Source organism: Phocoena sinus, chromosome 1, assembly GCF_008692025.1.
Source record: "Phocoena sinus isolate mPhoSin1 chromosome 1, mPhoSin1.pri, whole genome shotgun sequence".
Classification (NCBI taxonomy): domain Eukaryota; kingdom Metazoa; phylum Chordata; class Mammalia; order Artiodactyla; family Phocoenidae; genus Phocoena; species Phocoena sinus.
This window is the reverse complement of record NC_045763.1, coordinates 107,615,252-107,631,796: the sequence shown is the minus strand read 5'-3', so window position 1 is coordinate 107,631,796 and position 16,545 is coordinate 107,615,252. Positions and strand designations below refer to the sequence as shown.

Here is a 16,545-nt window from a genome sequence, read left to right as displayed (position 1 = left end):
TAGGGAGGGTGGGAGGGAGACGCAAAAGAGAGGGGATATGGGGATATATGTATACGTATACCTGATTCACTTTGTTATACAGCAGAAACTAGCACAACATTTTAAAGCAACTATACTACAATAGAGATGTTAAAAAAAAAAAGATATTGTAGGTGGGGGACCTTCAAGATAGCGGTGGAGTAAAACGTGGAGATCACCTTCCTCCCCACAAATACATCAAAAATACATCTATATGTGGAACAACTCCTACAGAACACCTACTGAATGCTGGCAGAAGACCTCAGACTTCCCAAAAGGCAAGGAAATCCCCATATACCTGGGTAGGGCAAAAGAAAAAAAGAAAAAAACAAACACAAAAGAATAGGGATGGGACCTGCACCTCTGGGAGGGAGCTGTGAAGGAGGAAAAGTTTCCACACATTAGGAAGACACTTCACTGGTGGAGAGTGGGGGTGGGAGTAGGGAAAGCTTTGGAGCCACAGAGGAGAGCGCAGCAACAGGGGTGCAGAGGGCAAAGTGGAGAGATTCCCACACAGAGGATCGGTGCTGACCAGGACTCACCAGCCTGAGAGGCCTGTCTGCTCACCCTCTGGGGCAGGTGGGGGCTGGGAGCTGAGGCCTGGGTTTCAGAGGTCAGACCCCAGGGAGAGGACTGAGGTTGGCTGTGTGAACACAGCCTTAACGGGGCTAGTGCACCAAAGCTAGCAGGGAGGGAGTCCGGGAAAAACTCTGGACCTCCCTAAGAGGCAAGAGACCATTGTTTCAGAGTGTCCAAGGAGAGGGGATTCCTTCCCTGTTTGCCCACAGAAGGCAGAGCACTGCCTAAACAAGCTCCAGAGACGGGCGCAAGCCATGGCTATCAGCTTGGACACCAGAGACAGGCATGAAACTCTAACACTGCTGCTGCAGCCACTGATAATCCTGTGTGCAAGGACAAGTCACTATCCACACCTCCCCCCAGGAGCCTGTTCTGCTTGCCACTGCCAGGGTCCCATGATCCATGGACAACTTTCCCGGGAGAACACATGGTGTGCCTCAGGCTGCTGCAACATCATGCCGGCCTCTGCCACTGCAGGCTTACCCCGCATTCCAATTATGACTACCGTACCACTCCCTCCCCCTGGCCTGAGTGAGCAGAGCCCCCTAATCAGCCACTGCTTTAACCCTGTCCTGTCTGGGCAGGAACAGATGCCTGAGGGCGACCTACACACAGACATGGGGCCAAAACCAAAGCTGAATCCCAGGAGCTGTGTGAACAAAGAAGAGAAAGGGAAATCTCTCCACCCGCCTCAGGAGCAGCAGATTAAATCCCCACAATCAACTTGATGTACCCTGCATCTGTGGAATACCTGAATAGACAATGAATCATCCCAAAATTGAAGAGGTAGACTTTGGGAGCAACTGTAGACTTGGGGTTTACTGCCTGCAACTGACTTGTTTCTGGTTTTTATGTTTATCTTAGTATAGTGTTTAGTGCTTGTTATCATTGGTGGATTTGTTTATTGGTTTGGTTGCTCTCTTCTTTTTTAAATTATTATTACTTTTTAATTTTTTTACCTTAATAATTTTTTATTATTCTTTCTTTTCTTCTCCCTTATCTTCTGAGCTGTGTGGCTGGCAGGGTCTTGGTGCTCTGGCCTGGTGTCAGGCCTGAGCCTCTGAGGTGGTAGAGCCGAGTTCAGGACATTGGCCCACCAGAGACCTCCTGGCCCCATGTAATATCAATTGGCAAGAGGTCTCCTAGAAATCTCCATCTCAACACTAAGACCCAGCTCCACCTAACAGCCAGCAGGCTCCAATGCTGGACATCCCATGGCAAACAACTAGCAAGACAGGAACACAAACCCATCCATTAACAGAGAGGCTGCCTAAAATCATAGTAAGTTCTCAGACAACACAAAACACACCACCAGACGTGGCCCTGCCCACCAGAAAGACAAGATCCAGCCCCACCCACCAGAACACAGACACCAGTCCCCTCCATTAGGAAGCCTACACAAGCCACTGAACCAACCTGACCCACTGGGGGCAGACACCAAAAACAGTGGGAACTACGAACATGCAGCCTGAGAAAAGGAGACCCCAAACACAGAAAGTTAAACAAAATGAGAAGACAGATAAATATGCAGCAGGTGAAGGAACAATGTAAAAACCCACCATACCAAACAAATGTAGAGGAAATAGGCAGTCTACCTGAAAAAGAATTCAGAGTAATGATAGTAAAGATGATCCAAAATCTTGGAAACAGAATGGAGAAAATACAAGAAATGTTTAACAAGGACCGAGGAGAACTAAAGAGCAAACAAACAATGATGAACAACACAATAAATGAAATTAAAAGTTCTCTAGAAGGAATAAATAGCAGAATAACTGAGGCAGAAGAATGGATAAGTGACCTGGAAGATAAAATACTGGAAATAACTACTGCAGAGCAGAATAAAGAAAAAAGAATGAAAAAATTGAGGACAGTCTCAAAGACTCTGGGACAACATTAAATGCACCAACATTCAAATTATAGGGGTCCCAAAGAAGAAGAGAAAAAGAAAGGGTCTGAGAAAATATTAGAAGAGATTATAGCTGAAAACTTCCATAACATGGGAAAGGAAGTAGTCAATCAAGTCCAGGGAGTGCAGAGAGTCCCAGGCAGGATAAATCCAAGGAGAAACATGCCAAGACACATATTAATCAAACTATCAAAAATTAAATACAAAGAAAAAATATTAAAAGCAGCAGGGGAAAAGCAAAAAATAACAAACAAGGGAACCCCCATAAGGTTAACAGCTGATCTTTCAGCAGAAACTCTGCAAGCCAGAAGGGAGTGGCAGGACATATTTAAAATGATGAAAGAGAAAAACCTACAACCAAGATTACTCTACCCAGATTTGATGGAGAAATTAAAACCTTTACAGACAAGCACAAGCTAAGAGAATTCAGCACCACCAAACCAGCTTTACAACAAATTCTAAAGCAACTTCTCTAGGAAGGAAACACAAGAGAAGGAAAAGTCCTACAAAAACAAACCCAAAACAATTAATAAAATGGTAATATGAACATACATATCAATAATTACCTTAAATGTAAATAGACTAAATGCTCCAACCAAAAGACACATACTGGCTGAATGGGTACAAAAACAAGACTCGTATATATGTCTACAAGAGACCCACTTCAGACCTAGGGACACATCCAATCTGAAAGTGAAGGGACAGAAAAAGATATTCCATGCAAATGGAAATCAGAAGAGCGCTGGAGTAGCAATTATCATTTCAGAAAAAATAGACTTTAAAATAAAGACTATTAAAAGAGACAAAGAAGGACACTACATAATGATCAAGGGATCAATCCAAGAAGATATAACACTTATAAATATTTATGCACACAACATAGGAATACCTCAATACATAAGCCAAATGCTAACAGCCATAAAAGGGGAAATCAACAGTAACACAATAATAGTAGGGGACTTTTACACCCCACTTTCACCAATGGACAGATCATCCAAATGAAAGTAAATAATGAAACAAATGAAATGATCCAAAATGAAAATAAATAAGGAAACAAAAATGACACATTAAAGAGATAAGGGAACATATGTATATGTATAACTGATTCACTTTGTTATAAAGCAGAAACTAACACACCATTGTAAAGCAATTATACCCCAATAAAGATGTTAAAAAAATGACACATTAAGCAAGATAGGCTTAATTGATATTTATAGGACATTCCATCCCAAAACAACAGAATACACTTTCTTCTCAAGTGCTCATGGAATATTCTCCAGGATAGACCATATCTTGGGTCACAAATCAAGCCTTGGTAAATTTAAGAAAACTGAAATCACATCAATCATCTTTTCTGACCACAATGCTATGAGACTAGATATCAATTACAGGAAAAAAACTGTAAAAAATACAAACACATGGAGGCTAAATAATACACTACTAAATAATCAAGAGATCACTGAAGAAATCAAAGAGGAAATCAAAAAATACCTAGAAACAAATGACAATGAAAACACGATGACCCAAAACCTACGGGATGTAGCAAAAGCAGTTCTAAAAGGGAAGTTTATAGCAATACAATCTTACCTCAAGAAACAAGAAACATCTCAAATAAACAACCTAACCTTACACCTAAAGTAATTAGAGAAAGAAGAACAAAAAACCCCCCAAAGTTAGCAGAAGGAAAGAAATTATAAAGATCAGATCAGAAATAAATGAAAAATAAATAAAGGGAACAATAGCAAAGATCAATAAAACTAAAAGCTAGTTCTCTGAGAAGATAAACAAAATTGATAAACCACTAGCCAGGCTCATCAAGAAAAAAGAGGAGAAGACTCAAATCAACAGAATTAGAAATGAAAAAGAAGTAACAACTGACACTGCAGAAATACAAAGGATCATGAGAGATTACTGCAAGCAACTATATGTCAATAAAATGGACAGCCAGGAAGAAATGGACAAATTCTTAGAAAATCACAACCTGCTGAGATTGAACCAGGAAGAAATAGAAAATATGAACAGACCAATCACAAGTAATGAAATTGAAACTGTGATTAAAAATCTTCCAATAAACAAAAGCCCAGGACCAGATGGCTTCACAGGTGAATTCTATCAAACATTTAGAGAAGAGCTAACACCTATCCTTCTCAAACCCTTTCAAAATATAGCAGAGGGAGGAACACTCCCACTCATTCTACGAGGCCACCATCACCCTAATACCAAAACCAGACAAAGATGTCACAAAAAAGAAAACTACAGGCCAATATCACTGATGAACATAGATGCAAAAATCCTCAACAAAATACTAGCAAACAGAATCCAACAGCACATTAAAGGATCATACACCATGATCAAGTGGGGTTTATCCCAGGAATGCAAGGATTCTTCAATATACACAAATCAATCAGTGTGATATACCATATTAACAAACTGAAGGATAAAAACCATATGATAATCTCAACAGATGCAGAAAAAGCTTTCAACAAAATTCAGCACCCATTTATGATAAAAACTTTCCAGAAAGTAGGTACAGAGGAAACCTACCTCAACATCATAAAGGCCATATATGACAAACCCAGAGCCAACATCGTTCTCAATGGTGAAAAACAAACTATTTTCTCTAAGATCAGGAAGAAGGTAAGGTTGCCCATTCCCACCACTATTATTCAACATAGTTTTGGAAGTTTTAGCCATAGCAATGAGAGAAGAAAAAGAACTAAAAGGAATCCAAATCAGAAAAGAAGAAGTAAAACTGTCACTGTTTGCAGATGACATGATACTATACATAGAGAATCCTAAAGATGCTACCAGAAGACTACTAGAGCTAATCAATGTATTTGGTGGAGTAGCAGGATACAAAATTAATGCCCAGAAATCTCGTGCATTCCTGTACACTAATGATGAAAAATCTGAAAGAATAATTAAGGAAACACTCCCATTTACCATTGCAACAAAAGAATAAAATATCTAGGAATAAACCTACCTAAGGAGACAAAAGGTCTGTACACAGAAAACTATAAGAAACCGATGAAAGAAATTAAAGACGATACCAACAGATGGAGAGATATACCATGTTCTTAGATTGGAAGAATCAACATTGTGAAAATGACTCTACTACCCAAAGCAATCTACAGATTCAATGCAATCACTATCAAACTACCAAGGCATTTTTCACAGAACTAGAACAAAAAAATTCACAATTTGTATGGAAACACAAAAGACCTGAAATAGCCAAAGCAAAACTGGAGAAAGAAAAATGGAACACGAGGAATCAGGCTCCCTGACTCCAGACTATACTACAAAGCTACAGTAATCAAGACAGTATGGTACTGGCACAAAAACAGAAATATAGATCAATGGAACAGGATACAAAGTCCAGAGATAAACCCATGCACATATAGTCACCTTAACTTTGTTAAAGGAGGCAAAAATACACAACGGAGAAAACACAGCCTCTTCAGTAAGTGGTGCTGGGAAAACTGGACAGCGACATTGAAAAGAATGAAATTAGAACACTTCCTAACACCATACACAAAAATAAATTCAAAATGGATCAAAGACCTAAATGTAATGCCAGACACTATAAAAGTCTTAGAGGAAAACAAAGGAAGAACATTCTTTGACATAAATCACAGCAAGATCCTTTTTGACCCACCTCCTAGAGAAATGGAAATGAAAACAAAAATAAACAAATGGGACCTAATGAAACATAAAACCTTTTGCACAGCAAAGGAAACCATAAACAAGATGAAAAGACAACCCTCAGAATGGGAGAAAATATTTGCAAATGAAGCAACTGACAAAGGATTAATCTCCAAAATATACAGGCAGTTCATGCAGCTCAATGTCAAAAAAACAAACAACCCAATCCAAAAATGGGCAAAAGACCTAAACAGACATTTTTCCAAAGAAGATATGCAGATTGCCAACAAACACATGAAAGGATGCTCAACATCACCAATCATTAGAGAAATGCAAATCAAAACTACAATGAAGTATGACCTCACACCGGTCAGAATGGCCATCATCAAAACATCTACAAACAATAAATGCTGGAGAGGGTGTGGAGAAAAGGGAACCCTCTTGCACTTTTGGTGCGAATGTAAATTGATACAGCCACTATGGAGAACAGCACGGAGGTTCCTTAAAAAACTAAAAATATGATGAACTGGGTGATTGGGATTGACATGTATACACTGATGTGTATAAAATTGATGACTAACAAGAACCTTCTGTATAAAAAAATAAATAAAATACAAAAATTCAAAAAAAAACCTAAACTAAAAATAGAACTACCATATGACCCAGAAATCCCATTTCTGTGCATATACCCTGAGAAAACCATAATTTAAAAAGAGTCGTGTACCACAATGTTCATTGAAGCTCTATTTACAATAGCTAGGACATGGAAGCAGCCTAAGTGTCCATTGACAGATGAATGGATAAAGAAGAAGTGGCACATATATACAATGGAATATTAACTCAGCCATAAAAAGAAACAAAATTGAATTATTTGTAGTGAGGTGGATGGACCTAGAGTCTGTCATACAGATTGAAGTAAGTCAGGAAGAGAAAAACAAATACCGTATGTTAACACACTTATGTGGAATCTAAAGGAAAAAAATGGTTATGAAGAACCTAGGGGCAGGACAGAAATAAAGACGCAGATGTAGAGAATGGACCTGGGGACACAGGGACGGGGAAGGGTGAGATGAAGTGAGAGAGGGGCATGGACTTATATATACTACCAAAATAGATAGCTAGTGGGAAGCAGCCACATAGCACAGGGAGATCAGCTCTGTGCTTTGTGACCACCTAGAGGGGTCGGAGAGGGTGAGAGGGAGACACAAGAGGGAGGAGATATGGGGATATATGTATATGTATAGCTGATTCACTTTGTTATAAAGCAGAAACTAACACACCATTGTAAAGCAATTATACTCCAATAAAGATGTTAATAAAATAAAATAAAAAAGAAATGAAATTGAGTTATTTGTAGTGAGGTGGATGGACCTAGACTCTGTCATACAGAGTGAAGTAAGTCAGAAAGAGAAAAAGAAATACCATATGCTAACACATATATATAGAATCTAAAAAAAAAAAAAAACAGGTTCTGATGAACCTAGGGGCAGGACAGGAATAAAGACGTGGAGAATGGACTTGAGGATGCTCAAGAGGGACTTACCCCTTGGAGGGGGAAGGGTAAGCTAGGACAAAGTGAGAGAGTAGCACTGACATATATACACTACCAAATGTAAAATAGATAGCTAGTGGGAAGCAGCTGCATCCCACAGTGAGATCAGCTCTGTGCTTTGTGACCACTTAGAAGCGTGGGATAGGGAGAGTGGGTGGGAGATGCAAGAGAGGGTGGATATGGGATATATGTATACATATCGCTGATTCACTTTGTTATACAGCAGAAACTAACACAACACTGTAAAGCAATTATATTCCAATAAAGATGTTAAAAATAAATGTCTCAAAGTAAAAAGAAAAAAAAGGATATGGTACATATATACAATGCAATATTACTCAGCCATAAAAAAGAATGAAATAATGCTATTTGCAGCAACATGGATGGACCTAGAGATTATCATACTAAATGAAGTATGTCAGACAGAGAAACAAGTATCATATGATATCACTTATATGTAGAATCTTTAAAAATGATACAAATGAACTTATTTACAAAACAAACTGACTCACAGACTTAGAAAGTTATGGTTACCAAAGCAGAAAGGGTTGAGGGGGAGGGATAAATTAGGAGGTTGGGATTAACATAAACACACTTTAATATAAAATAGATAATCAACAAGGACCTACTGTGTAGCACAGGAAACTCAACACTCTGTAATAACCTATATGGGAAAAGATTCTGAAAAAGAATTGATATATGTATAACTAAATCACTTTTCTGTACACCTGAAACTAACACAACATTGTAAGCCAAATATACTCTAATATAAAAAATAAATTTTAAACATTTTTTAAAAGAGAAAAAAAAATAAAAAGGGAGCAAAGTATGAAGACTTACCCAACCTGATTTCAAAATTTACTATAAAACTCTAACAATGTAGACAGTTTGGTATTGGTGTAAGAATAGGCATATTGATTAATGGAACAGAATGGAGAATTCAGAAATAGACTCACACATATATTGAGAAGTGATTTTTTTTTTTTTTTTGCCTTGGCAATTGTTTTTCAATAGATTGCCAAGCAATTAGAAGATAGTCATGGTGATGAAAAGTCAATTGTGTTTCTATATCTTAGCAAAAAAAACAATTATTTGGCAATTGAAATAAAAATGTTATCCCACACACATGAGAAATATTTATGTATAAGTTAAAATATGAAAGATGAATATACTAAAAATTACAAAATATTATTAACAGAAATTATGGTCACTTGATTGTCAACAAAGCTGTCAAGGTAATTCAATGGGAAATGGCAGTCTTTGTAACAGATGGTGCTGGAAAAACTTTAACCTTTTTCTCACTTCGCATACAAAATTAACTCAAAGTGAAATGCAGTCCTAAACATAAGAGCAAAAGCTATAAAACTGCAAGAAGAAAAATACAAGGAAATCTTTATGATCTTGAGATAGACAAAGATTTCTTAGCTAGGACATAAAAGCATAAATAATAAAACAAAAAATTTGATTAATTGACCTTCAACAAAATTTAAAAGTTTTGTCTTTCAAAGACACTAAAAAGACTTGGAGAATATATCTGCAAATTATTTTTCTGACAAAAATTCGAGAATAAAAATTTCTTTAAAAAAACTTTTAATTTTCTCACTGGGGTAAGAGCAGGTTTTCTGCAACATTGGCTGCATGGGTGGTCAGAATTCAAAACATTCAAGACGTTTTCAAATGATGATATCACCAGGACAGTTCTGTGTATTTTTTTTTTGAATTACTGTATAATCTGGACTTTGATTAACTTGTCTCAGACCATGCAGGTGGGTATAGTTCGACTCTTGTGGCCTATTTTTAAGGATGTGGCCTATTTTTAAGGATGTCGAGGCTGGATCTTGTTCATGTCACCAACCTCTGGGCTTTGTGTGTGAGAGCTCCCCTCTCTTCTTATTGGGATCCTCAATGACTGAGGTTTTTTTTTCTGAGACAGAGCAAGATAGGTTTCCAAGATCTCCATAACTCCCAAGGTAAAGACTTCACCAGCACCCTTAGCAAGAGCAAGAAGCTCATAGGGTGGCGAAGAAGGGGAAAACATACCTTTCAGCCCCTTCTTGGAATTGCCATAAAGTGTCTCGTAGATCTGTAGCTCTGACTGGAGGGACTGGAAAAGCTGCTGTTTCTCTTCACACTGATGCTGCAAAAGGGCCAGCTTATGCTGCAGCCTGTCAGGGGAGAAGCAAGGGTCCGCTGAGCTGGTGGGGCCCCACCAGGGCAAGAGGCTGTGAGCCAACTTCTGCATCATAGAATTCTAGCCCTAGATGTCAACTCAGGGGTCATGAAGACCATCACTTTTATTTTACAGATGTGGCAACAGAGGCTTGGAAGGTAAAGTAACTGTGCTTGGAGTCATGCCATTAGCTACCATACCTAGGACACACTACCTGGTATTCTTACTGCCCCACATTGCTCTTTTCATGGTGTCAAGCAGTTACAGGGTTACGCTGGGGACCAGCATCATGGCTGGTGTAGAAGCTTCCTAGGTTATGGTGGGACTAATATCTTAAAACTAACTGGAAGCACGAGAATGTCCTTTCTCCAGAATCTGATATGCTGAAGCCTTCCATAACAGGGTTTTACTCTCTCAACTTTGGAGTGAAAAAGACATTCCCAAAGAAGTCCTTCCTTCTGTTCAAAGTTCCCCATAAATCCGGAATAGCGGAGGGGATAGTGAGGTTTCCAAAAACCTCAGTGGCAAGACCATTAACCATCTTGCCAATATCCCTTTTGCTAAATCTGAAAATGGGCCACCTTCCTTATCAGTGGGCTCCCTCCAACCTGGAGTCTTTCTCCTGGAGAGATAGTCGTTCCTCCTCGAAATGCAAGATCTCCTGCTGCTTCTCCTTCAAGTCTTCCAGAAGCTGCTGCCGTTCCACCTTTTGGCGCTCCCGCTCCACTTCCAGCTCTTGAAGCCGGGATCGAGAGGTCAGCAGAGCCTCCCTCAGACATTCTGTTTCCTGGGAGTGCTCTGGTGGGCAGAACACAGGAGTACATATATTGTAGGGCCAAAAGTCAGCAGCAAGATGAGCCCAAGCACATCCATCCTGACAAACAGAACTAAAGCAAAAGGAGGGCCAGCTTATGCTACCAGGAGAGACAAAGTGAGGGTATGCTATTATATCCACACACTCAGGGGGGTGGGAACCTCTTTCTCGGCAATGCCCTTTGATCCTCTGAGTTAATACGTCCCACCTTGCTTTTAGAGAAAACACTCTGCTTCCTGACACTGTTTTCTAAGTCCTCACATACCTGCTGTGCAGTAATCCATTCTTGAATTTTGCCACGGATCAACATCAACATTTCTTGTCTACAGTTTTTAGTATATATTGTTTTCATCATATTGCAAATAGAGCTATCTGTCCTTTCCTGGTCTTGCAGCATCTCTCTGATCTTCATGATTTCTCAAAGACTATTGACAGAGACTCTGGGAATAAGGCTCCGGTGCTGTCCGTCGGCTGGGGCAGAATCACCTGGGCCTGGCAGACTGAGCTCTTTTAAATCTTACTATCTTCTCACCTGTGAGGTCTGTTCTGATCTTTCCAGGCACGCAATGGTAGTTTAGTAGCTCTGCCTTCTCCCTTATCTTATAATTTTTGTTATCTTCCCAAGCAGGGATCACTCCTCTCACATCTTCTTGCTCTGAGGAGGCTAAGTTAGAAATATCTCTTGATGTCTTTTTCCTTTCCCACAAGCATTCTTTCATTCTGGGCTTAATCCTCTTAGCCACTATTCTTTGTGTGTTATGGCTATTCAATAAATATTTGTAAATAAAAATAATTTGTAATTGAAAGTATATTGATTCCACTTAGTCAATTAACACTAAGGTCAGCTGCCCCACCAGGCCGCACAGGAAATGATGCCCACACGTGGATTCCCACTGAATAGTGTTGGGAAAGCTCTGGAGAACATTTTGCTAGCATCTTCAGACACAGAGTCATGAGGACTAGTGACCAAAGAGGAGCCCTGAGTGTATGAGTAGGAGGTGGTGAGGAGATATGGGGATAGCAGATCAGCATGGGAGGGATACACAGAACAGCTGCCAAGTCTGGAGAAACCTGAGAGAGTGTATAGGCCTCATGTTGCTCCCTGTCCTGGGTCCAAACTAACTGTGAACTGTGGGCAGGTAGAACAGGCACTAAGGTATGCAGTTTGATAGCTAATGACTGAATATCTGCAGGAGGGTTGCACAGAGGTGGTGGATTTCCTAGAGCCCCTTGTCCTTGGAGCCTAGGAGTCTAAGGGCCCGTGGTTGGGAATTGTCAGGAAGTAGCCCTTTCTAGACTGAAAATAGCTATGGGAGTTTGGGGTTGGTAGGTCTGGGTAGCTCTGTTCTCTCCAGCTTGTCTCTTTGCTTCTCCAGTTGGTGACTGGTACGGGCAGGGAGGAAAGGGAGTAACCACAGTTTGCGGCTTTTGAACACTCACCTCTGGAAGCATGACTGAGCTGAGCCTGAAGCCTCTGGTTTTCTTCCCTAAGGACTCTGTTCTCATTGCAGAGCTGAGGTGTGGACTCCAGGCCCGGACTGTAGAAGTTAGAGGTGGGTCCTGTCCCAGGAAGTGCAAGCAGGCAAGTTACACATTTGGGTAATAGACGCTCTCTGTGCTGCTCATCCTGTATCTCCGAAGATACTATCCCAACCCAGCAGAAAACCCAGAGAGCTCGCATCCTGGGCCTAAAGCCTGATGCGCTGAATGCCTGGCTTTCCTGTGGCTCCTCTGAGTGGGTTCTGTGCGTGCATTATCACGTGCCCTGGCTGCAGCTGTTCAGGAGGCCCTTTCCCCTAAATAGCTGCTGCTGAGCTGTGGGCAGGACAAGGGCGTGTGGAAGGGATGGCCTCCAAGTGTCAGAAGCCTGGGGGTGGTGGGGGAGGAAGGCCACCTCGGTAAGTGGCTGGAGGAGGCCCTGCAGACCTGGCTCTACCCCTTGCCAATCATAGGACCAGGACACAGAAGTCAGCAGGCAGATATGAGCAGATTAGGCTGGAAGAGAAGTCAGAGGATTCTGGGGACCAGACCTGGTTAGATCTGCCGCGAGGAAAGTTACTCTCTGAGCTCAGATACAGCTGCAACGGGAGCATAGTACTTGCCCCCTGCCTTGCTGGTGTAAGGAGCAAATACGGAAGAGCAGACCTCGGTGCTTTGAAATCTGTGAAGCTCTGCCTAGGGGTTGACCTTCAGCAGCTCCCTAATTACAACCAGAAACAGGAAGCCCTGGGCCTCTCCTACCGCTTCCACGGGCAGTGGAGCTGAGCCTGTGTTCCAGCTTGCTCCCGCAGGGCAGGTCGTTAATGCAGATGGACTCCCTCCAGGCGCTGGCGCAGGTTCGGATTTCACCACGGTGCTCCTCTAGCAGGTCAGTCCCTGTAGTCACCCAGCAGGGCAGGAGGAGGTGGGAGATGGAGAATCCTGGTCACTAGTGGGGCCCATATGGGGGGTGTGGGGTTTGGCCAGTGGCCTCTCAGCAAGATCCCTAAACATTACCAGTGTCTGTCACGGGCATCCAAGAGCTCAGGTGACTTTGTTTAAAGAGTAAATTGGCTTCAAACACAGGACAGCTGATGCTAACCAAGCCCCATGGGCCTCCTCCAATACAGGGGTATGTGTAAGGGAGTTGTAGTTGTATATGTACAGCTACCATGGTAGCTGGTAAGTGTAAGGGGTTTTACATGGTTTAGAAAAATAATTGAGCTGATCCGCTTTGTGCTTTACCTGTGGGTTTGGAGTTAAGCTGGTACATGGAGGAGCCTGAAGATGGTTCCCCAGATAAGCTTCCTTTCTGAGGCCTCATCATGTCCCACTGGCCTCTGCTGCCCAAGTACCCAGGCTCAAGGATTCTGCCCAGTTCTATGGTGCCCCTCAGAGGAGAGAGGGGCTGGGCAGGGCTGAGGTAGTGGGAAGAGCTGGCTTCTAAATGGTTGGTTGGCAATGTGGCTGGGAAGCAGGATGAACGTTGCTGACACCTGGCAGAAAGAAACATGAATGAGAAGCAGTATCAGAACAGAAGGATCGGCAAGGAAGCATGTGATTGCTAAGAACAGACACTAAAGGGGACACGTGGGCTATCAGAGGTCCCAGTCTGCTGGGAAATTCCAATTAGATGAGGATTCCCATCCTAGAGGCTATAACTTTTCACCCCTTGTATTTGCTAGCATGAGACACCAAGAGGTAGGGGATGAATAACGTATCAGAAAGTCACTAGTGTACACAAAGGGGAAGTCCAGTGGCCCTAATTCTGGCTCCTGTGATAATTCCTCATGACAGATTCCGGGGAAGTTCCAGAAGTAGAACTCACTGGGAAAATCAGAGGTTAAGAGTGTGATGGGCCATAGCATGAGCACACCTATGAACGGAATATTTGTGTCCCTATGAGTACTTGCTGTACCCAGAAGCTAACCTGCCAGGTTTTCGGTTTTCCTTTGGGGTTGTCAGAAGAGAAAGGGGGTATAAATCCAGCTAGACGTGGCGGCCCCAGTTACTCCAGAGTGAGGAACTTCTTTGCTGAGGCTGGGGGGAGGTTCTAGGTGAGGCAAGAGGTGATTTCATTCTTACCCAATGATTCCAGGAACTGAAATATGTCATCACTCATGTCTAAAGAGTCATGAACACTCTTCCATGGGGTAGGGAGGACCTTTCATTTCATAGGCTGGTGCTTTCATAGATCCTATGAAATCATGGGCCTTCCCATTATCTCTGCTTCTGTGTAAAAAGAAGCCCAACTTGGTGGAGAGAGGGAAAGAGGTGAACAGGGCCATAGTTTAGGATATTCACATTCAGAAGACTACTTTCTTCCAGGGATTATCAATATGGGCAGCAGAGTAAACAGGTGGCTCCACCTAAGAACTAGGAGTGAGGAGTGAGGTCATGGTTCCCTCCAACCAAGCCAACCCCCTTTGAGGGATTAATGCAATTGGCAGTTCCCAATTTCGATCCTCATTTATAACTGTTTCTCAAATTTGGCCACATACTGGAATCATCTGAGACAATGTAAAAACATGTACTGGTGCCTGGACCCCCAGAGATTTTACCTTAATTGGTATGCAGTGCAGCTTGGGCACTGGATGTTTTAAAATCATCCCAGCTGATTCTAGGAGGCAGGAAAGTTTGAGAAGTATTGTCATGGGTCTCCCCTTCCCCAGTTTGCAAAATACTAGATATTCATTAGGATCACAGGAAGTTAAAGAGGGAGATGAAACACGTAAGCATCTAAACTATAGTCAGTAATTTTTTTTTTTTTTTTTGAGGTACGCGGGCCTCTCACTGTTGTGGTCCCTCCCGTTTCGGAGCATAGGCTCCGGACGCGCAGGCTCAGCGGCCATGGCTCACGGGCCCAGCCGCTCCACAGCATGTGGGATGTGGGATCTTCCCGGACTGGGGCACGAACCCGCGTCCCCTGCGTCGGCAGGCAGACTCTCAACCACTGCGCCACCAGGGAAGCCCTGTAGTCAGTATTTTAAAGAATGTGACTTCCTGCCTCTCTCACACCTCCTTCAACCCCAACCCCACACAGGCAGAGGGGGAAATCAGTGATTGTCGACAGTCAGCTTACTATCTCACCAAGGTCATAGGAGGTGCCAAGTCTATCGGTAACAGTGATCAGTATTCTCATGTTCCAGTCTTCCCGGTCACACGATACAGAGCACATGCCCTAAACCATGCAAAGACGCCAGACAGACTCTTGCACAAGGAAATTTTAACCCCACAGTGGCCTGAGAAGCCGTCATGCACCACTGTCCACTTGGAAGCTTGTTTCAAAGCAAAGGAGGAGAGCTGGTGAGGACTGTGCTTGACAAGGCAAAAGAAAGGGCTACAGCCTTCCTCACCAAGGCTGGGACGACCCAAACTCTGGCCAGTGGCACAGACTGGATATGACTCCAATTCAACCCACATCACAGACCCTTTCATGCACAGTGCTCTCCTTCCTCCACCTTTCCTTTGGGGCACAGACAAATTGACAGTGTGGAAAGATGAAGGAAAAGGTGTCAAGGAAAAGAAAGGTAATCTAGAGAATAGCCTCGCCTTTTGGCATGGAACAAATTTGTTATCCATCAGTTGTTGCTTCCAGGTGTGCTATAGTAGCAAGTTCTAGATCAGAGAGAACAGCACCTTCCTCTCATCTCTAAAGAGAGAAAAGATTGTTGCAGGGGGCCTCCAGAGTTGTTCAGCCGAGCTCAGCTCTGTGCTCTGAGCAGGATGGTAACAAAACCATTCTAGATAGAGATGGTATAATGGAAATATGGAACTGGGAGCGGAGGATCTGAATTCAAGCCCATTTCTCCCAGCTACTAGTGATCTTGAACAAGTAACCTCACTTCTCTGAGTATTAGTTACTGCTCTGGCAGGGAACAGGGTAAAGCCATGTTCACGATGGTAGGCAAACCTAGGCTGCTGTACCTGTGGGATGCTGATAAGCAGAAGGTAGCCTCTAAGACTTCACTTCCTGCAGAAAGGAAGATGTACAAACTCTCCTAAAAATAGACTCGGTCTAGCTGGTTCTGGAAATCAAACTGATGTCAGAGTAGACAGTGCATCCATTTTCAGAGCTGATAAACAAGCCAATCCGAATGAACTTTGCGGCTTCAGGTATGGAGATTCCTAGCTGTGGTCTTGGACACCCTTTGTACAGTGACCCTACCATCAATTTCTGCCTCCTCCAAGCTCTTCTTTACAGGCACAGAGTGTGGTTTTAAGGTCATTTCAAATTGCTTTCTAGTTTTTTTAAGCACTACTAGAGAGCAAATTCATCACGTGAGGTTCTTTTCTTATTTTAAGCTATAAGTGATAGCTTATAGCTTAAAATAAAACAAAATGTTTTATGATGTGGCATCCAGCCCATATTTACATCAAACCTT

General features: G+C 42.3%; 1 protein-coding gene across 1 annotated transcript in view; it reads right to left on the bottom strand.

Annotated features, from left to right (window-relative positions):
• Positions 1–16,545, bottom strand: part of LOC116752630 (myomegalin-like) — a 225,454-nt gene that overhangs the window by 15,350 nt on the left and 193,559 nt on the right. The window contains 6 exon segments of the mRNA XM_032629403.1: positions 9,738–9,862; positions 10,476–10,665; positions 12,122–12,241; positions 12,923–13,057; positions 13,406–13,630; positions 13,633–13,656. Of these exon segments, the coding sequence (XP_032485294.1) occupies positions 9,738–9,862; positions 10,476–10,665; positions 12,122–12,241; positions 12,923–13,057; positions 13,406–13,630; positions 13,633–13,656 (819 nt within the window).